This window comes from Lathyrus oleraceus, chromosome 5 (assembly GCF_024323335.1).
Source record: "Lathyrus oleraceus cultivar Zhongwan6 chromosome 5, CAAS_Psat_ZW6_1.0, whole genome shotgun sequence".
In the NCBI taxonomy this organism is placed as follows: Eukaryota; Viridiplantae; Streptophyta; class Magnoliopsida; order Fabales; family Fabaceae; genus Lathyrus; species Lathyrus oleraceus.
Window position 1 is genome coordinate 630,386,484 of NC_066583.1, and position 19,292 is coordinate 630,405,775.

The following is a 19,292-nucleotide window of genomic DNA, read 5'->3' on the forward strand; positions in this document are numbered from 1 at the left end:
AGAATAGACATATGCTCACACTCTAAGCCATAAAACAGTCTATTCACAAATGCACACATAACTGACACATTCACAAGATCATGCATACCATCACACATCATCAGTATTTTATCACATAAGCATATCAGATCATGCCAAAGAACAACCACAGTATTAGCACACTCTACTAATACCTATACTACTCAAAACAACGGGAAATGACCCCTAATATATCGTACATCAGCTAAATCACATTACTCAGCTGAACAACCAAAAACTGCACAACAACAGCACAGAAAATCACAATCCTGCCCATACGCGTATTGCCTAGTCCCATACGCGTATGGCCCATTTCTCAGCCAAATCCCATACGCGTAACACCATCTCATACGCGTATGCTACGCGTATCACTTCCCCATACGCGTACCAACAGAGACAAAACCACGTTCAAAACATCATCTTCCTCATCCATACGCGTATTGCCTAGTGCCATACGCGTACCAGACCATCTCATACGCGTATTGCCTAGTGCCATACGCGTATGACCAGAAACCAGATTTCCAGATCTGCTATGGTTTTCTCTGCTACGAGATCTATCTAATTCAACCTTCCACAGTCCAATTTTACACATTATTCGTTCATATCCTCTAACACAAATCATACCCTATTCGATTTCACAAAATCTAACGTTATTACATCTAATTCCTACGAATTCCCTTCAATTATAATCCAAATTTTCGTTCATCCAATATTTCACAATTTTCATCATACATCATTCCAATCAGAGGTAAATCAATGGTTTATCACTACCCAGTACATATTATCCCATAATACCCATTAATCGACGATAAACCCCCCTTACCTGAGTTAATCCGGCGAATCTTGCAGCTTCAAGCTCTTCCTCTCTTCAACCCTTGTTCTATGGTTCTCTTGGCCCTTTTCCACTTTTCTGTCTCCTTTTTCCTTTTCACGTGAAAATAACCCTTTTACCAAATGGGACCTTTTCTAATTCCAACTTTTATTCCAATAAAATAATAACCCAATAATAATAATTCCAATAATAATATTCCAATTATTTAATTAAATTAATAAATATATTATTAACTTAAATTAAATAATTATCTTATTTTATCGGGGTGTTACACCTCCCCTAGGCTTGCATGCTTGCTACATCCTAACCTAGCCTGACGCATGCATGGCTCTGCATGCTTAATTATGAGGTCTGCATGGAAGGCAAGGTGGTGACAATTGGACTGACGCCCATGTACAAGCATTACAAGCCTTCCATATTCCTTGCTCTCATGTCATTGCGGCATGAGCACATACTCGCCAGGACGCTTACAACCATCTATCTGATGTTTATAAGGTCATTACCGTCATGAATGTGTATAACAAAAGCTTCTCAATGCTACCAATGGAGGAATATTGACCTCCATATGAAGGTGACATAGTTTGGCACAACGATGAGATGCGAAGAAAGAAAAAAGGACGACCAAACAACACGCGTATTATAACAGAAATAGATACGACTGATAAAATGATAAGACTATGTAGTATATGTCGTCAACCAGGACACAATAAGAACAATTATCTCAATCTATGAGCAACATCTGCATCATAAGATAATATCTCCTTTTAATTTTTGTAACCTTGGATTTTTATATATCATTATTTTTTTGTTGCAACAAGGTTAACAACAAACATCACTACAACATAAGCAAACTTAAAATATAACATTTCTAACTGATTACAACAATCAAATTAATGTCATCTCGTCCAAACATCATTTCCCTAGCTTCCTGATCAGTTTTGACTCACATCCAACCAAATATACTCTTGAGTCTCTCAATACTTCTAAAATTTCCCCTTCTGGTATTTTTCCATCTAACCAACGAACCAACTCCCTCTTCAGTTGATCGAAACTACAGATGTTCCAGAAAAGCATCAACATCGGAGGTTTGTCTCTCGAATAAATCACTTTTCCATAGCGGCGACGAACACCAAACATGTTTGCAATATGATGAAATGAGATGTGAAAAAATGATTCACACAACACCTCTATTTATAACACAAAAAATTGCACATTATACTGAGGCGTCAGACCAATTGGCGCCCCCTCTTCCAAATAACACATGGACGCCAATTGGATTGGCAACACCATGTGCTGTAGCCAATCCATTTGCCGCCTCCACTTAATTTTTAAGGATAGTCGCCAATTGGTCTGACGCCTATGCCCTACATAAATTTTTTTGAAACTGAAATAGTTTAAGAATTATTTTAAAAACTGGATTATTTTAAGATTTTTTGAAAAACGAAATATTTGAGTAAATATTTCTCATCCTACCTCATTGTCATGCCTAATGGATGAAAACATTCCACCTATAATAACATGATATTAATAATAAAAAAATATTGTTAAATTATTATATTTAATAATTTGCTTTAGTCAATTTTTTCATTATATTATAAACAATAATTTATTAGTATTTTAAAAAAAAAATCTAATTATTAATGACTGTATGACAAATAAAATTATGTTAAGAATTTGTATAAGAAAAATATGATATTTTTATTATATTAAAAATATTTCGTATTAATACCAAATGTTAAAGTCATTCTTTTAATTTATATTAAATAGGTTATAACTTCTATTATTTTTAAATACATTTTCTTAAAGATCGTCAATAAAAATATAAAATAAAACTTATTTTAATATCAATAACAAGAAATATATATTCCATCTTCAATTCTATTATAAATGAAAAGAAATATATAGTTTTTACAATAAATTTAAAAAAAAAATGATACCATCTTTCCGATACCTTCTGCCATTTTTTAAAATAAAATTGAGTGTTTGACCAAAAGTGTTCATAGTTTATTTATTTTGAGGAGAAAAGTATCCATAATTTATATATAATTATTACTATCTCTATTTTTACATATAACCTTTTTATTTCAATTTTATAAGATTTTATTTGAATTTTTAAATATATAATTAAATCTATACAAATATATTTCTAAAAAATATTTATTTTACATCTTTTTTGCAATTAACAACAAATAAGCCTAAAGAAATATAAATTATTATCTTTTTAGAAATAGTATTAACTATTACTTCTCTTATTTATCTTATAACTCGTTTTAGAAAAAAAGTTTTAATAAATTAAAAGAGTTTTACAATAATAGTATTTTATTATTATAGTTTTTAACATTTATTATTATTATATTTTAATTTTTAAAATTTATCTAAAATTTTATAAAACATTTTGTAATATCTCATTTCCACTCTAGAATAATTTGCAATACAAATAAAATTGTTAAATTGGCTTATAAAAAAATATTTGTTAATACGAAGAATGTTCTATATTAAAAAAACTTACTACTGATAATAAAGGATATATTTGGAAAAGTAATATAAATATATTAAATTTCTTTAAAAAATTTAACATTCAAAGAAAAATATTTTTTATTTTATTTTTTCTAATTAAATAAAAAAAAGTAAAAAACAAAAACTTTTTTGCATTTGAATTCAGTTTTTCAAAAAAAAAAATCAAATTACATCATCTAGCAAAAGCATAAAATAAAAAAAAATAAAGATATTTCGAAAAGAAAGAAAAAAAGTCCAGAAAGAGTGAATTGTAGAGGATTGTCCGAATTTGTTTCGTTTCCAATTCCAAAATTTCCATTTACCGAAATTCTTTTCATTTCAAGAGAGAGAGAGAGAGAGAAATCGCATACAAACAGACACATAGAGAGAGAGACACACACGGTCGCCGCTATTGTTATTGTTTTCATTCCAACTTCAGCAGCAGCACCAGCAGCTTCACCAACAATACTCTCTTTCTCTTTCCTCCACCCTCTATCCATGGTATTCAATTCTTCAATGCCCATTTCATTTTTTATTTTATTTTATTGTTCCGTGTATGCCTCTTGTTATTCATTCGAATGGTAAAGTTTTCGTTTTTGATTCTCATCATCTACTTTATTGCTACTTTTTCTTAATGAGATTTTGTTTTTTTCTATGAATTTTAGGACTATTTTTCAAACTTCTGTTTACTTTTTTGAATGAAGTTTTTTTTTTTTTTATGAATTTTAGGAGTAAGTAACATACCTTGTTTAGGGAGAAATTTTCATTCTAAAGCTTTGGTAGAGATGAATGGAAGTTAAGATAATCAATCAATGAATGAATGAACGATTTTCATGCTTCAATTTGCTGAGGTTATGTCATAGAGATTTATCTAAGGTTATGTTGATTTTCAATTTCTGTTATTGATTGTTGTATGGAAATTTTTTAGTTGTGATATTAATGTATTGATTTTGTTTTATCAGATTGGAATTAGGACTTGTATTGCTGCTGATTTTGAGTAACAGAACCAATTCAATTGAATGCTGTTGTGGAGCTGGTATGACAGAAACTTATTTTCGGGGATCTGGTCGAATTGCGAAGAAGTTGAAACCGCGGTTGTCGGATTCGGTACCTCAAGATAAGGTTAATAATAATGAGGCGGTGGAAAGCGGAGACAAGTTTGATGAAATGCCTGATTGTGTTGTTCTTCATATTTTGTCGTTTATGGAAACGAAGGATGCTGTCCGGACTTGTGTTTTGTCGAAAAGGTGGACGAATCTTTGGACTTCAATTCCGTGTTTGAATTTCAACAGTAAATCGTTTGCACGGTTGGCTGATTTCAAGAAATTTGTCATGTGGGTCCTTTTCCGCCGAGATTCATCTGTTGTGAAAGTTCTTACTTACTGCCGTGCTGGAGTAGAATATGCTACGGATCAGAACCTTTTTAATAAGGTCATTGATCACGCAACGTCACATGGCGTTGAAGAAATCGTAGTCAATCTTCGGGCAAAAGCTGTTGGCAGCCCGCCCGTTGACATCCCTTTGTCGTTGTTGAAGTGCAAAACCTTGAAAAGGCTTGAGTTAAAAGATTGCCATCCTACAAAACCCGAATGGCCCGTAACTTGCTTACCCGCGAAAAAGCTGTTGCATTTGGAACATTTTACGATGGATACAACTGATATTTCAAATTCGTTTGCTAGTTTAGCAAATCTTTTCGGGTTTGCAACATTGACGACTTTGAATCTAAGCAACTTGACTCTGTGTTGCACGGAAAACGAGTCTCTAAATCCATTTGAAAATTGTGTCAATTTGAAGAATCTGCACTTGAGAGAAATTTGCTTTAAGTCGGATTTGGCCCCTAAGGATTTCGTGATATCTGCGCCCCAACTCAATAACATGACTATAATGTGCACCCGTTTCAAATGTAAACTTGTTGTTTCTGCACCAAAGCTTATCCATTTCAGCTACTTATACGCATCTTCTTGCGCCTTCTTCGAGTTTAGTATGCCTTCTGTCGATGCCTTGATCATTGATATCCGCGAACCAAATTATCAATTGAAAGAACCTCATCAGAGGCCGGGAGAAAAGACTTCACATGGTTTGATCAATATGTTCCGAGAACATCATAATGCCGAACTCTCCTTCTCTACAGCTATGGTATAAAATAAATCCTGTGATTGTTTTCTGTTTTGAATCGTTTCTCGCAAAACGTAATTTGGTTGTCTTAACACTAAATTGTTTGTAACCACCAGGTTTCATGCGGGACTACCGTTGTCATGCAAAAGGAAGAATGTTCGTCTTTTAGTAAATGGAAGTCGGTGAATTTACGAGTCGGATCAACATACAAAATCTTCATCAACAACCTTGATCATATAACTGCATATTTCCGCAGTTGCTCTAAGCGCGACGACTTTGAGATTTTGACGATTTAGAAGGTATTCATATATCTTTGCATCCTTTTATATAATGTTTATCTTTACTTAGTAGCTAATCACACATCATTATGAAACAGAAATTGGTATGATGAAACAATAATACTACTCAATGTTGTTAAATAGCCGCTATAGCAGTGCTATACTGCTATTGCATAGCGGAATTTTAACAATATGCTATTTTCCGCTTTCCGCAAATGACAACACTGATACTACTGAACATGTTAGGATTGATGATATTTACTGATTGATTGAAACAAAACGAAATATGAAATTCAAGTGCATGTTTGGTATCTCATGACAAGTTTGTCAGAATCACAATGAACCGTCATAACTTTTCATTGTTTTGCAAATCATTATTCCTTTTATTGTTTTTGTTCAAGTTAAATTTCAAAGTTCTTGTTTTATGATACATGATATTGTATATGTTACTTGTCTTGTTTAAAGTAAGCTTTGAATGAACCATTATGATAATTATCTGAATTTCTTTAGCATTAGGAGTATTCATCCTATTTTCATCTACTGTTATTTTTTCCAATATTGATTTAGATTTCAATTTTTTTCCTTTTTTTTGATCTAGTTGAAGGAGATTCTGGAGAAGAGATTCGGTGTACAAGTCGAACAAGGACAAGTGAGTTCTTGGCTGTATTTTGCATGGGGAAGGATTTGAATATACGTCAAATATTTGGCAATTTATAGAGATTAGAAACAATGAAATATAAATTTTTATACATTTTGGCCTAAAAATATTGGTTATTTAGTTATTTTATGAAATTTATTTCTTTTGGCAAAGGGATGTGAAAATTTGTGGAGTAAAAGTTTCATTATCATGTCAATGGTATAATAAAAATTTCTTACAAGAAGAAATTGTGCATTCCTTTAATAATGGAAACATGCTTAATTGCAGGGGTTTGCAGGAACAATTTCTCTAATAATATGTTTTGACAAAAAAATATATTATTAGAGATATTTTTTCAATAATGTATTTGGGCAGGTTTGAATATAGAACATAAGTAATGTAATTTTTCAATAATTATGTTCTATTGTTAATAATCCCAGGGTTCAAAACTGATTTTGTACGGCTAGTCATCAAGATGCATTGAAATTGGTGAGTGAAAATAGATGATTTGGTTATCATGTGGAATTATGAGTGCATCTTCACTTGAGTGTACAACCAGAAGGTCTAAGATTTTGCTTGAGATTATTTGTTACTCGGGGGACTTTTCAAATTTTACAGGTTGAATAAAGTTGTGCATCTTTTGCATATGAGAATGGGTTTTTAAAAATGTTTAACAGACACTAGATTAAATATAACTTATGGAACATGATTACAAATGGTAATGAATAAGTGTTTTCAAACATTTAAAGTTAGTGAAGTATTGATCGATGGCTATCAAGAGTGGTTTGAGGTGTTTAGGGCAGGTTGAGTATTTTGTTTGTTTTGTGGGAGATGATCCATTTGATCTGGTATAAGATTATGAATTGAGTGGGGATGCTTTTACTTCTCCCACGTTCAATCTTAGGGGGTTTTGAGGTTTTTTAATGGTTTGGGAAGAGGAGGAAGACTCGTTTAAGTCTGGTTTCGATATGACATTCAATGGTATGGATTATTTGAAAAATGTGTGATAAAGTTATTTTTTGTTAGGAAAGATTATTGGTTAATCATTGGGAGAATTCAATTATTGATTTGATTTGGAACTGAGTTCATTCTCATGCTACAATTTCTACTTTTTCCATCCTAGACTTAGGGCGTGATTCGCTCTGGCTTCGTTTTTAGAGGTGTGTTGTGTGGTCAACTGCCCTCCTTTGTTTTTTGTCAGTGGTTGTGTTTACCTCCCTTCACCGGTCTTTCAATAGAGGTTGTTTTGCTTTTGTCCCAGTGTAGGTTGGTTCTTGTTTGGTGGTTTTGGTGTTGTTTGTAACATGTTTTTTCTTTGGCCTTTTATTTTAGTCGGGTTGTGTCTGATTTTGAGCATCTTTTATGTTATTTATTTGTATCTTGTACTCTTGTCCTATTTCGCTTTAGTACATTTTGATCTCTTTATTATTAAAAAATAGCGTATTCGCTTTTTCTTCGAGCAATCATGTCAAGGGATGAATGAACTATGGCCCACAACTGTGAATTTTTTTTACTACTCCAAAGAGCGTTAAGTAGACATGAGAAGTTTAAGTATTAGCCTAAGAAATGTATAAAAAAAGGTAAAAATGATTAAAAAAACATAAATAGCTTGATTAATTGAATGTTGTTCAAAATTTACAAAGCGTGGTATTTTTAGACAGAACGATGTTATTAACCATACAATTTGACCTACATAAAATGATGTCTCATTCTGCTATTTACACAAGTAGTGTGCGATTCTTCCCTTCATTTGTGGGAAACATGGAATCCCACGTTTGGTTGTTGCCTTATCTTTATCGAAATTTCTATTGAGTTTACCCACATGTGTATAATTCCATCAGTTTGTGGTTTCATCATCCTCACCTTCTTCAGCTTGTGACATTACAAATATGGAACATGGTTATAAAACTCAATTATCGAATCCTACTAAGTTTTTAACTAAGTTTACAGTCTTCACAACCAAGCTAGACCCCATTAGACTTGAGAGATCAAGTTGGTTTTTGCTCGGCTCCGTAAGTACTTGCCTAACTCTGCCACAACGGAGGACAATCTGATATCCCTAAAATCATCTGTAAGTTGATCTCAAGTAACATTTTTATTTTTATTTTTAGGTGTAAACAAATATCCCTCTGTGTTGCATTATTGATTAACCTTGGTATGTGAGATGATGTGGTATAACCAATGATTGATGCATGAGAAAATTCAAGAATTTTTCTCCAAGTCGTTGTTCTACGACGATCTTTACTAGATCCTACAAGGTATCTTGAGTCTTGGATTGTCTGAAGATGAGAAAAACTCCAACTTTGTATGTAGGATTCCATACAAATCTACCAATGTAATCTTGGAGAGAAGAACCTCATTCTTTACCGATGGAGTTTTTGATCCCAACCACAACCACAAACAAAGATGCAAACCCCTTAAATTCTCAAGAGATATTAAAAAAATGTTAATCACAATAATGATCCTCCTCGCATATCTCACACTCTAAGATGATATATTGATACAAACAACGATGGATGATGCAAGAGGTTGATGATGAAGATATTTCGTTTGGAAAACTCAAAACAAGATTCAAAGCCTGTTTTGAAAGTTGAGAGAAAATGTATGTTGTGAGTCCTAGATCATAAAATGGATGCGTATGTTATGCACACCGTGTATGGGATTTGAGAAAAGGTTTATATATGTATTGGAGATCTAACACAAAAATGATATTTCATTCGACTCAAATAAGAGAAGTATGAGTCGAGTCAAGAGAGTAAGTGATATGAATAAAGATCCATGAACCAAGAAAAATGGCTCCCATGATTTGAATCAAGCTTTTTATGATTCAAGTCAACAAAACCTTTGGTTCGAATCAGATCCCAAAAACCAAAACCCAAAATTTGGAATCTGTGTTTGATTCGAGTTAAGCACATATGTGATTCGAATCAAACCTCTCTTATTTGAGTCATGGACTGTTGTGATTCGAATCACACAAACAGAAGCAAATCCTGTTTCAAGGTTGTGAAAGAGAGAAATTGTGAAAGCTCACCTAGTGATTAATGTATTGTAAAAGTATAATATTATCTAATGAAATACTACGGAAACTATCACAAATAACACACACTAAAATCTTTTTGAAGCTTCACTGCTTTTATAAAATCACCAGAAAATGTTTTACGCAAGTAGCTAGTTGGTTACTAGCATGAATAACTCTTTATGAGTGTAGTTCACACTAGATAATTAATTCCACATTAGGATTAATCGATTATCTCTTTTGTAATGCCTCATAATCGATCATGAGTATTAAAAAACCCATGTATCATTTCCTTTTTGAGCTATATTTTTCCTATATAAAGGAGGCTTATCCTTATTTTAAAATATACCAAAATTCATATTTCTACTCTCCTTTTATAATTTTCTCTCTTCTCTTATTTTATATTCTTTCACTAAAAGTTTCCTTAGTTATTTGTGAGTGAAAAGTACTTTTGAGAGGTGTTTGGTTGTATTGGTGTTCATGTTGAATTATTTTCTCATCAAAAGTGCAATACTCTTGTTTGATATCTTTGGTTCCTGAGATTGTTCGTATAAAATATCTGTTTGATTCTTGAGATTATCTTGTAAAATCACTGTTTGGTTTGTGAGCTCAGCCGTAAAAAATATTGTTTGGTTTTGGGGGATCATCCTATGAAAAATCTCTAGTCTTTGTAATAAGGTTTGTGGGCATATCGATAAAAGCTCAAGATATTTTATAGTGTAAATCTCAAGAAGAAATTTTTAGAGGGAGAATATTGGCCAAGTGGTTTAGGCCGAACCTCTATAAATCCCGGTGCAATCTCTTTATCCCTATCTTTTTTATTTTTGCTAATCTATTTTCTCTCCTATTGATTTCCTTCTCAATTTTTTTCGTTGCTTTTATTTATGTATTAACATATACCATTTTCAAAGTAAAATGTTTTTTTTAAATTAGTCACGATTTCTGCACTTCACAATTCACGCTCCTCTTGTGTTTGGAGTCACTTGTTCAACAAGTGGCATCAGAGCCTATCTCGTGTTCAAAACTAAATGTCACTTGAGGAAGGAAATGAATCCAAAGGGTTCATTTAATAAATATCCATCCTTCAATGGAGAAGGGTATGCTTTGTGGAAAGAGAATATGAGAATCTTTGTAGAGGAGATGGATTTTGAAGTGTGGAAGGCTGTGAAAGATAGTCTATTTTTTTCCCACACTTGAAGTCAATGATGCTATGGTAAACAAAAAGGAAGAAGATTGGACCCAATAGGAAAAATAAAATGTGCAACCCAGTATGAAGGCTGAAACTATCATCACTACCGCTCTTGGTCTTTATGAGTTTCTATGTGTTTCACGGATGCTAAGAAAATATAGAACACCCTCCAAGTTACCCATGAGTGTACTACAGAGGTAAAAAGGGCAAGGAAGAAAAAAATGACTCATGAATATTACCTTTTTAGGATGAAGCCCTGAGAAAATATTTATGACATGAGAACATTCTTTATCCACATAGTTAATCACATGATAGCCCTTGGAAAGCATTTTCAAAATGAGGACTTAGTTGTAAAAGTCCTCAAATGCTTAAACCACAAATGGAAACCTAAAATCTCTGCAATTTTTGAATATAAGGATTTTTCATCCATGAACTTGGCTACTATCTTTAGTAAATTGCGAGAACGTGAAATGAAGTTGAAAAGACTTGTAGAAGATGAAGAGAGTAACAATAAGAAGAAAAACTTGAGGCTCAAAATTGAAGAAAAAGATTGTGGCTTTAGTGATGAGGAGATGACACTCATAATTTAGAATTTTTGAAGGTTCATGAAATGGGAAAAACAACAAGAGGAGCAGAAGAACGAATTAATATCATCCTTTACTCCGATATGCTTCTTGTGTGGAAAGAAAGAGCATATAAGACCAAACTTCCCTCAAAATCATAAGAGTCGAAATATGAAAAATTAGAAGAAACCTTAGAAGGAATAAAAGAAATATTACATTGCTTGGTATAAGAATGGAATGGACTCCTCAGATGAAGAAGTCAATATATATCTCATGGCAGAACACGCAAACGACAAGGTAACTTCCACTTTTCTTATCTTGACTTATTTCACATTTAAAATAAGTTAAATAAATAAACAAGTAAGTTGAAACAACTTGTATCTGATTCCAGAGAACCAATTTCCTTCATTGAAATTGAAAACCAACACCTTATGTAAGAAGTGGAAACTCTTAGAGAAAGACAAACTATTTCAGCTCAAGTCTCTTCCCCTTCTCACAAAGTATTAGTTGAATCTGACAAGTGTAGTCAATGTGATATTTTCAAAAATGAAAAAAAAAATATTTACATAACACACTTGAAAGATTCACTAAAGAAATAAAAAAATCTTAATCTCCTTTTTGGAAATCAAAGAGTATAGTACAAAAAGGTTTTTTTGAAATGCAATCACCTTATTTTGTTTTCGTTGAGGATTTACACGACCTCGTTTGCTTTTGATTTTTTTTGCTTCTTTTTTGCTTTTTGATCAATAATTTTTGCCTGAACCTCTTCTTTGAAGCTTTCGGTTCATGATGGTGCCCTAATTTTTGCCTAAGTCGCCTCTTTGGGTGTTCGACTTAGTAGGGTTTTTCTTTTTTCTTTTGATTTTTATTTTTTGTTTGGAAAGGCTTGGAACTTCCATGTTAATGGTCATTGAAGAACAACCAACATAACGTTTGGATTTTTAATGATTCCTTTGACACTTCATGAAGTGTGCGAAGAATAACATATGGTTGATCCCCAGGTGTGATGTTTTCTCTTACAATCTGAATGCTTAGCCGGATTAGCTGAACATTACCCTGCCTTGAGTTAAGTGTAAGAGTTTTTTAGATCCTTAGGAAACACCAACTTCTTGGCTCAAAGTGGTTGACTAGGGTTAACTTCTTATCTCTCCAATGTTTGGGGATTTGAAACAATGCTTCTACATCATCAACAAGATTTTATCCGAAAGCATACCGTTAGCAATTTGGGTATTTCATTTTTGTCATTCTCTCTCCAATATTTTCTAAAACAACAATATGATAAAGAAAGTTAAGTGGGGAAATATTTTTTGTGCTTTTTTTATTTGCAATACGTGCACTGGTTGAAACCCAAGATTTACCAATGCGATCCACCGTCTCACGCTACTCCTTTGCAAGAACCTCCCATTCTTCAAAGAATTCACTCGATCAGATCCGAATTGAGTAATATTGTCATAAACCTTCAAATCCTAAAAGATCTTGAAGGAAACCCCACCTTGGTTTTCTGATTTGAAACCCCCAAAGTTTTCAACCCAATTTTACAGTACAATCAACCTAAATTGGACGTTATCAACCCTAATCTAGATGACACCTAATCAAAAATGATTATGTGTAGTTTGATTGTGTGTATGCATAGAAGAGAGGTTGAAAATGATGAGAATGCTTTGAAATCCCAGTTTCGTATAGGTTTTACTCACTAGAAACCTTACTAGTGAATGATGCATGTATGAAATATTTATATGCATGCATGTTTGGAGGCAAAAGGAATGCAAAAGATTTAAAAAATTGTGAATATTTAGATATTTTCATTACATAGGCCGACCTGTGAAAGCCATGTGCCGACCTGTTTGATGCATAAGCCGACTTGTATAGGTTACGCGTCGACTTGTGAAGGTCATGTACTGCCTATGTGCTAACATCTAGAGGCGACACATCTAACAGAGCCTATAGGCTTCAATACTGCAGTAAATTAGTCGACATGTACAACAAATGTGTCAACACATGAAAAAAATTCTTCTATGTGTCGACCTATAGTTCATTTTTTTTCAAAAATAGTTTTTGATGCATGAAACCTTTTTCAAACTTGTTTCCAAATACGTTTATGCTTCATAATGCTAAGATACACATAGAGAATCATAGGATACCGTCCAATATACATTAACGCTAAAGTATCCTAGTTTTGATATCATGCAAAATACATCTAACAGAAAGTTTTACTCACATACTCCCCCTTTTTGACGATGGAAAAACTTGAGATGATGTGTTTCGTGTTTTCAATGAAAGGCTCCCCCTGAATATATGCATCCCAACTTCATCTAGCTTATCCTCTTTTGACAATATCAAAAATAAATAAAGAAATCCATGAGAAGTATCTTAAATCACACATAAACCAATATAACACACAAAGGAGGTTTGCAAATATAAGAACATCAATATAATAGAATTCACATAGGATGATTTACATATTGAAAAGTAATGCCTAAACATAAATAAAATCATATAAAGCAATAATATAACATGGTTACCATAACTTTTTCCAAATAACTTAACACAAACATGAAAGGTGGAGGATACAATGTAATAAAAAACTCTTGAGTTGCTACAAAAGCGACACGATTATGTGACATATGCCTTTGGTGCTCCCAAAATTATGCACATGCATGTGCTCTAGCAAGGTGATATATAGATTTACCACCACTCAAACCAAAAACAGAGATGTTATCATAACAATGACACACAATCAGAATTTTGCCAATATTATAACATGTTCAATCATATTTCATGCAAGAATAGATAACAAGCCAATTCACCAAGAGCATACTTCAAGCGTGAAGAAAGAACAACACAAAATCACTATAAGCATATAACTGACATGCATCAATAGAAATTTTTTAAAGTGGACATTCATAAACTATTTCATACATCAAGAATATCAATCATTTGGAACATAAGCAACATGCAAAAGTAAAAGCTTACTAACAAAAGGGAAAAAGGAAAATGGAACAATATTACCTTGATAATAAATTGATGACGGATGCACTCTTATGTAGTTGAAGTTCCAAGGAAAGTTAGAGCAAAAGTATATAAAGTGCATGCAACAAAATCATATTTAGGCAAGATTTGAGATATCAAGTATTCCCAATTCCCTTCGAATGTTGAAAAACGGTTCTGTTGCAAGAGGTTTTATAAAGATATCCACAAGTTGATTTTTGCTATCAACATGCTCAAATATGATGTCTCCTTTCTCAATGTGGTCACATAGGAAGTGGTGACGAATCTCAATATACTTAGTGCGAGAGTGTAACACTGGATTTTCGGTTAGATTAATAGCACTAGTGTTGTTGCACATAATAGGAATACGTTGTAGTTTAATGTCAAAATTAATTAGTTAAGCCATAAAATTTGAGCACAACAACTACCGACCGCTACGTATTCTGCCTCGGCAGTTGACAAAGTAACGAAAACTAGTTTCTTGTTATGCCAACTTACTAAGGAATTTGAAAACACGTGGCAAATTCCACCAGTACTCTTCCTATTCGATTTGAAACCGGAAAAATTGGAATTGGTATAACCAACCAAATTACAATCGCTTCCCTTAGAATACCAAAGCCCATACTTAGAAGTACCATGAAGATACCTAAGAATGCATTTTACGAATTTTAAAATAAATTCTCTAGGAGCCGATTGATAATGAACGCACATACACACGTTAAACATAATATCCGGCATAAATGCAATGAGATATAAAAGAGAACCAATCATATCTCTATACTTATTCATATTAACATCCTTACCATTTTCACTCCTTTCCAAGTTTCCATTTGTAGGCATTGGAGTGTCAATTTACTTTGCATCTTCCATACCAAATCTCTTTAGTAGTTCGTTACAATATTTGGTTTGACAAACAAATGTCCCTTCATTGAGTTTCTTGATTTGAAGCCCAAGGAAGTAATTCAACTCCCCCATAAGATTCATCTCAAACCTTCCCTGCATAAGCTTTGAAAACTCCTTGACAAGTTGCATGTTAGTGGATCCAAAAATGATATCATTGATATAAACTTGAACTAGAAAAGTATGCTTTCCTTGACGCTTAATAAAAAGTGTAGTAGCCACCTTTCCCGTAGAGTATCCTTGATCGATTAAAAACTTACTAAGTTGCTTATACCAAGCCCTAGGTGTTTGTTTGAGACCATATAAAGCTCGATTTAGTTTGTAAACATGATATGGATACTTGTGATTTTCAAAACCGGGAGGTTGAGCTACATACACTTCCTCATTAATATAGCCATTAAGGAACACACTTTTCACGTCCATCTAAAATAAATTGAAATCTTTGAAGCAAGCATAAGCTAGAGATAGTATAGCATACATGTGAAGATATTTATATAAGGTCACTACAATTATTTAAAATGAAACACACATTGGTTATCACTTGAAATTTTCAGAAGTGAGCACTCATAACATATATCATACACAAAGTAAATCATATAACTTTGAAAAATAAACAGGTAAAAGAAAGAACTTCCATACAAAACAAAAATAAATGGAATTAAAACGAATACAAATTGGGCGCGAAAATGTGCGAAAAATAAAATGAACGTATTAAAATAATCTACACAAAATACATTTCCATAAAATAGATAGATAAAGATCAAATTTCGCAGTAAAAAGTACACGGTTGAAAAGGCTCAGATAGATAAAAATACGACAACCTGAAGGTGAGAAAAAATAAACTGAGCACACCGTCTTAAACTACGTGTAATATAGATTAATAAAATAGACAGTTACAGGCCAAAACCTAAAAAATTATTCACTGATTTTACGCACGATCAAGAAATTGATTCAACTGATCTGTTTGTATAACCAAAATTTTATTCTAGACAAAATGAAATAAAGTTGGATGTGTGAAAGTTTAAAAATGCCCGGACAAAATTGGGGTATGACAATCAAATCCAAATCTGATAAAACCATTTCTACCAACTATAAAAGTGGAAACACATACATTGTGAATCTAGACAATATCCCTTCAGATGTTGTTTGTCTTCTTCGTAACGAGGACAAATATTATGACATATGATAATAACCCATCTTAGCATAAATACGTTGGTCTGCAAGGATTTAGTGATTGGCCTGCAAAACTTGATCTTTGAGAAAAGTTGGTTATGTGATGCGGGCCAAAAAGGAAAACTAGTAAGGGACTTTTTTAAATCTAAAAAATGTTGTTTTATAAACTAAATCTTACAACTTTTGAACATGATGTGTTTGGCCCATCCATAACCAAAATATTTGGCAAAAATCTTTATGCCCTTGTAGTTCTTGGCGATTATTCTCGCTATACATGGACATTATTCCTATCTCAGAAAAGAGATATGTTTGGTGCCTTTAGGAAACTTTCCATGATTATCCAAAACGAGAAAGGATTAAAAATTGCATTCATCAAAAGTGACCATGGCTATTAATTCTAGAATGAGGAATTAAAAAAGTATTGCAATCATAATGGAATTCAACATACTCATTCAACATGAATTTTACACTCCACGAACTCCTTACAATATAGGGGTAGTGTAAAGGAAGAATATGTCTCTAGAAGAGTTAGCAAGGACGATGCTCAGTGAGACTAACATTCCTAAATACTTTTTTCCGATGTTGTAAGCATTGCTTGCTATGTAAAAAATCATGTCTTGGTAAGACCAGTTATAAAGTTGACGGCATATGGGTTGTATAATGGAAGGAAGCCAAACTTTCTAATTTACATTTCTTTGTATATAGAGCTAGATATTGTTGATTGTGCATATATCCTTGAGAAAACATCTTTGGAAGATGATGGTCAAGAGGGAGATCAGATCCTAAATGGAGAGACTCAAGATGAAAAAGCAAACTTAGAAAATTAAAGTATACCTGAAGAATGGAGGACCACTAAGGACAATCTAATTTAAAATATTATTGGATATATTTCTAGGGGAGTTACAAATCGACACTCCCTTACCAAGGTATATAATCATATGGCCTTTGTTTCTCGAATTGAGCCAAAGGAAGTTGATGAGGCCCTCATCGAGGAACATCTATCTCTTTCTATGCAAGAAGAGTTAAATTAATTTGAAAGAAACAACGTTTGGTAACTCGTTCCCAAAGCTTTAGCTAATCAAGTGATTGGGGACCACTAGGTCTTTCGCAACAATCTTGATGAAAATGGAAAAGTTTTAAGAAACAAAGCAAGACTTGTTGCGAAAGGATATAATTAACACGAGGGCATAAATTTCAATGAGACATATGCTCATGCAGCTCGATTAGAATCCATAAGAATGCTTTTATCTTTTTCTTGCACCATGGATGTTAAAATCTTCCAAATAGATGTAAAAAGTACGTTCTTGAATGGTTAAATCCAATAGGAACTGTTTGTTGATCAACCTTCAGGCTTTGTCAACCTTCCTCCTAATCATGTCTTCAAGTTTAAAAAAGACTATGTACGACCTACAACAAGCTCCTAGAGCTTGGTATGATCGTATGAGCTAGTTTCTGCTTGAAAATATTTTTCAAAGAGGGAAAATTGAAAAAACCCTCTTTCTCAAAAAAATATGAGTAAGATATTTTGTTTGTTCAAATTTATGTAGATGATATCATTTTCGGTGATACTAGTGAATACTTGTATAAGAAATTTCATGAGATGATGCAGAATGAGTTTGATATCTCAACGATGGGGGAGATTAGATACTTCCTCGAACTTCAAATTCATATTCTAAAGAAGACACCTTTATTAATCAAGAAAAGCACTGCAAAGAATTACTCAAAATATTCAGCATGGACAAAGTTAAGGCAATCTCTACTCCAATGGGTACTTAATTCAATTTGGACAAAGATAAAGGAGAAATCCAGTTGAAGAGAGAAAGTACCGAGGTATGATCGATTACCTCCTTTATCTACTGCATCTTGTCCTAATATTATATTTGTTGTATGTCTTTGGGCATGTTTTCAATCATCCTCGAAAGAATCACATCCCTCTACGCTAAAATGCATTATGAAATCTCTTATTGACACACCATTAATGGGTTTATGGTACCCCAAAGGGACGAATTGAATCTTAGTTGGATACTTGACTCTGATTTTGTTGGGTAGAAATTATGTCGGAAAAGTACCAATGGAACATGCAATAAGCAAGAAAATATAATGATATCTGTCATACCCTAAATTTTACCCTGAGTTTTCACTCGCATCAGCATAGCATGAATCGATCCATTTTGTCGTGTATTTCATCAATTTAAAGCATTCATCAGGGTTTAGATGAAAAGTCAGGAGTTCTGGCATTTCATCTGGTCTTGATAACATTCATTCATTCATTTATTGATGGAGAAGTCAAAAGACTTGATTTCTCAATCGCAATGCATTTGTTTATTTCCATTTCAGCGTGTTTTCAGAGGTTCAGAGGGTGACAATCAAGGGTACTATCGTCATCTGAATTCTTGTAAGGTTAATTGTGATTGAGCATCAGAAGAAAATGGTCCAAGAGAGATTTATTTTCATCTGATGGTCTATTCAAGATTATTCAGTCAACAATTTAGTTCATTTACAAGACGTTTATATTTTCTACTTATCACAACATGCATTTTGTTTAGCATAACGTTTAAAATATCAGTTTGGTTAATTTTTAGTATCTACAGACAAATCGTTTGAATCAATTTTCATAGGTATGTCGAATTAGTGGGTGAAAATGTCAAATTTGAATTTGCAGAAGTCAGTTTTGTTAATTTTATGTTTCGCGTAGTTTAACTTTGTGTGTTTGTTTAAATTTTTCGACTACTTTTTCTATCACATTTTTATCAGTCTGAGTCTTTTAATCGGTCGATTTTTATTTCAAAATTTGATCAAAACCTATAGGTTTTCTGAGAAGTTTATTTCGCGCTAATTTATTTTTAGTACAGTTAATTTATTTATTTTCCGAGTATTTTTGTGTTCAATTTTCGTTCATTCTTCATCCATTTGTTTATTTATTTATTTATTTTATCAAATTAATCATGGAAAATAGTTAGAATTTATTGATTAGTTAGATTAGTTAGCTTTTGAGTTATTCTTTTAAATATTTTTTAATTTTGTTATTTTTATTTTTAATTAAGTTTTGTGTTAATTTTGTTAAATTTGTCTTATGCACAAAACATA

The 19,292-nt window shown here is 32.7% G+C and overlaps 1 protein-coding gene across 2 annotated transcripts; it reads left to right on the forward strand.

Annotated features, from left to right (window-relative positions):
* The first annotated feature begins 3,595 nt into the window (after positions 1-3,595).
* On the forward strand, positions 3,596-6,549 carry LOC127087358 (putative F-box/FBD/LRR-repeat protein At1g78840). Of its 2 annotated transcripts, XM_051028244.1 has the most exons (5): positions 3,596-3,847; positions 4,076-4,222; positions 4,309-5,482; positions 5,578-5,760; positions 6,338-6,549. In XM_051028244.1, the coding sequence occupies exons 3-4, from the start codon at positions 4,385-4,387 to the stop codon at positions 5,755-5,757; spliced, it is 1,278 nt and encodes a 425-aa protein (XP_050884201.1). In that variant the 5' UTR covers positions 3,596-3,847; positions 4,076-4,222; positions 4,309-4,384; the 3' UTR covers positions 5,758-5,760; positions 6,338-6,549. The 2 variants fall into 2 exon arrangements, with proteins under 2 accessions (XP_050884201.1, XP_050884200.1); XM_051028243.1 differs by lacking the exon at positions 4,076-4,222.
* Positions 6,550-19,292: the final 12,743 nt, after the last annotated feature.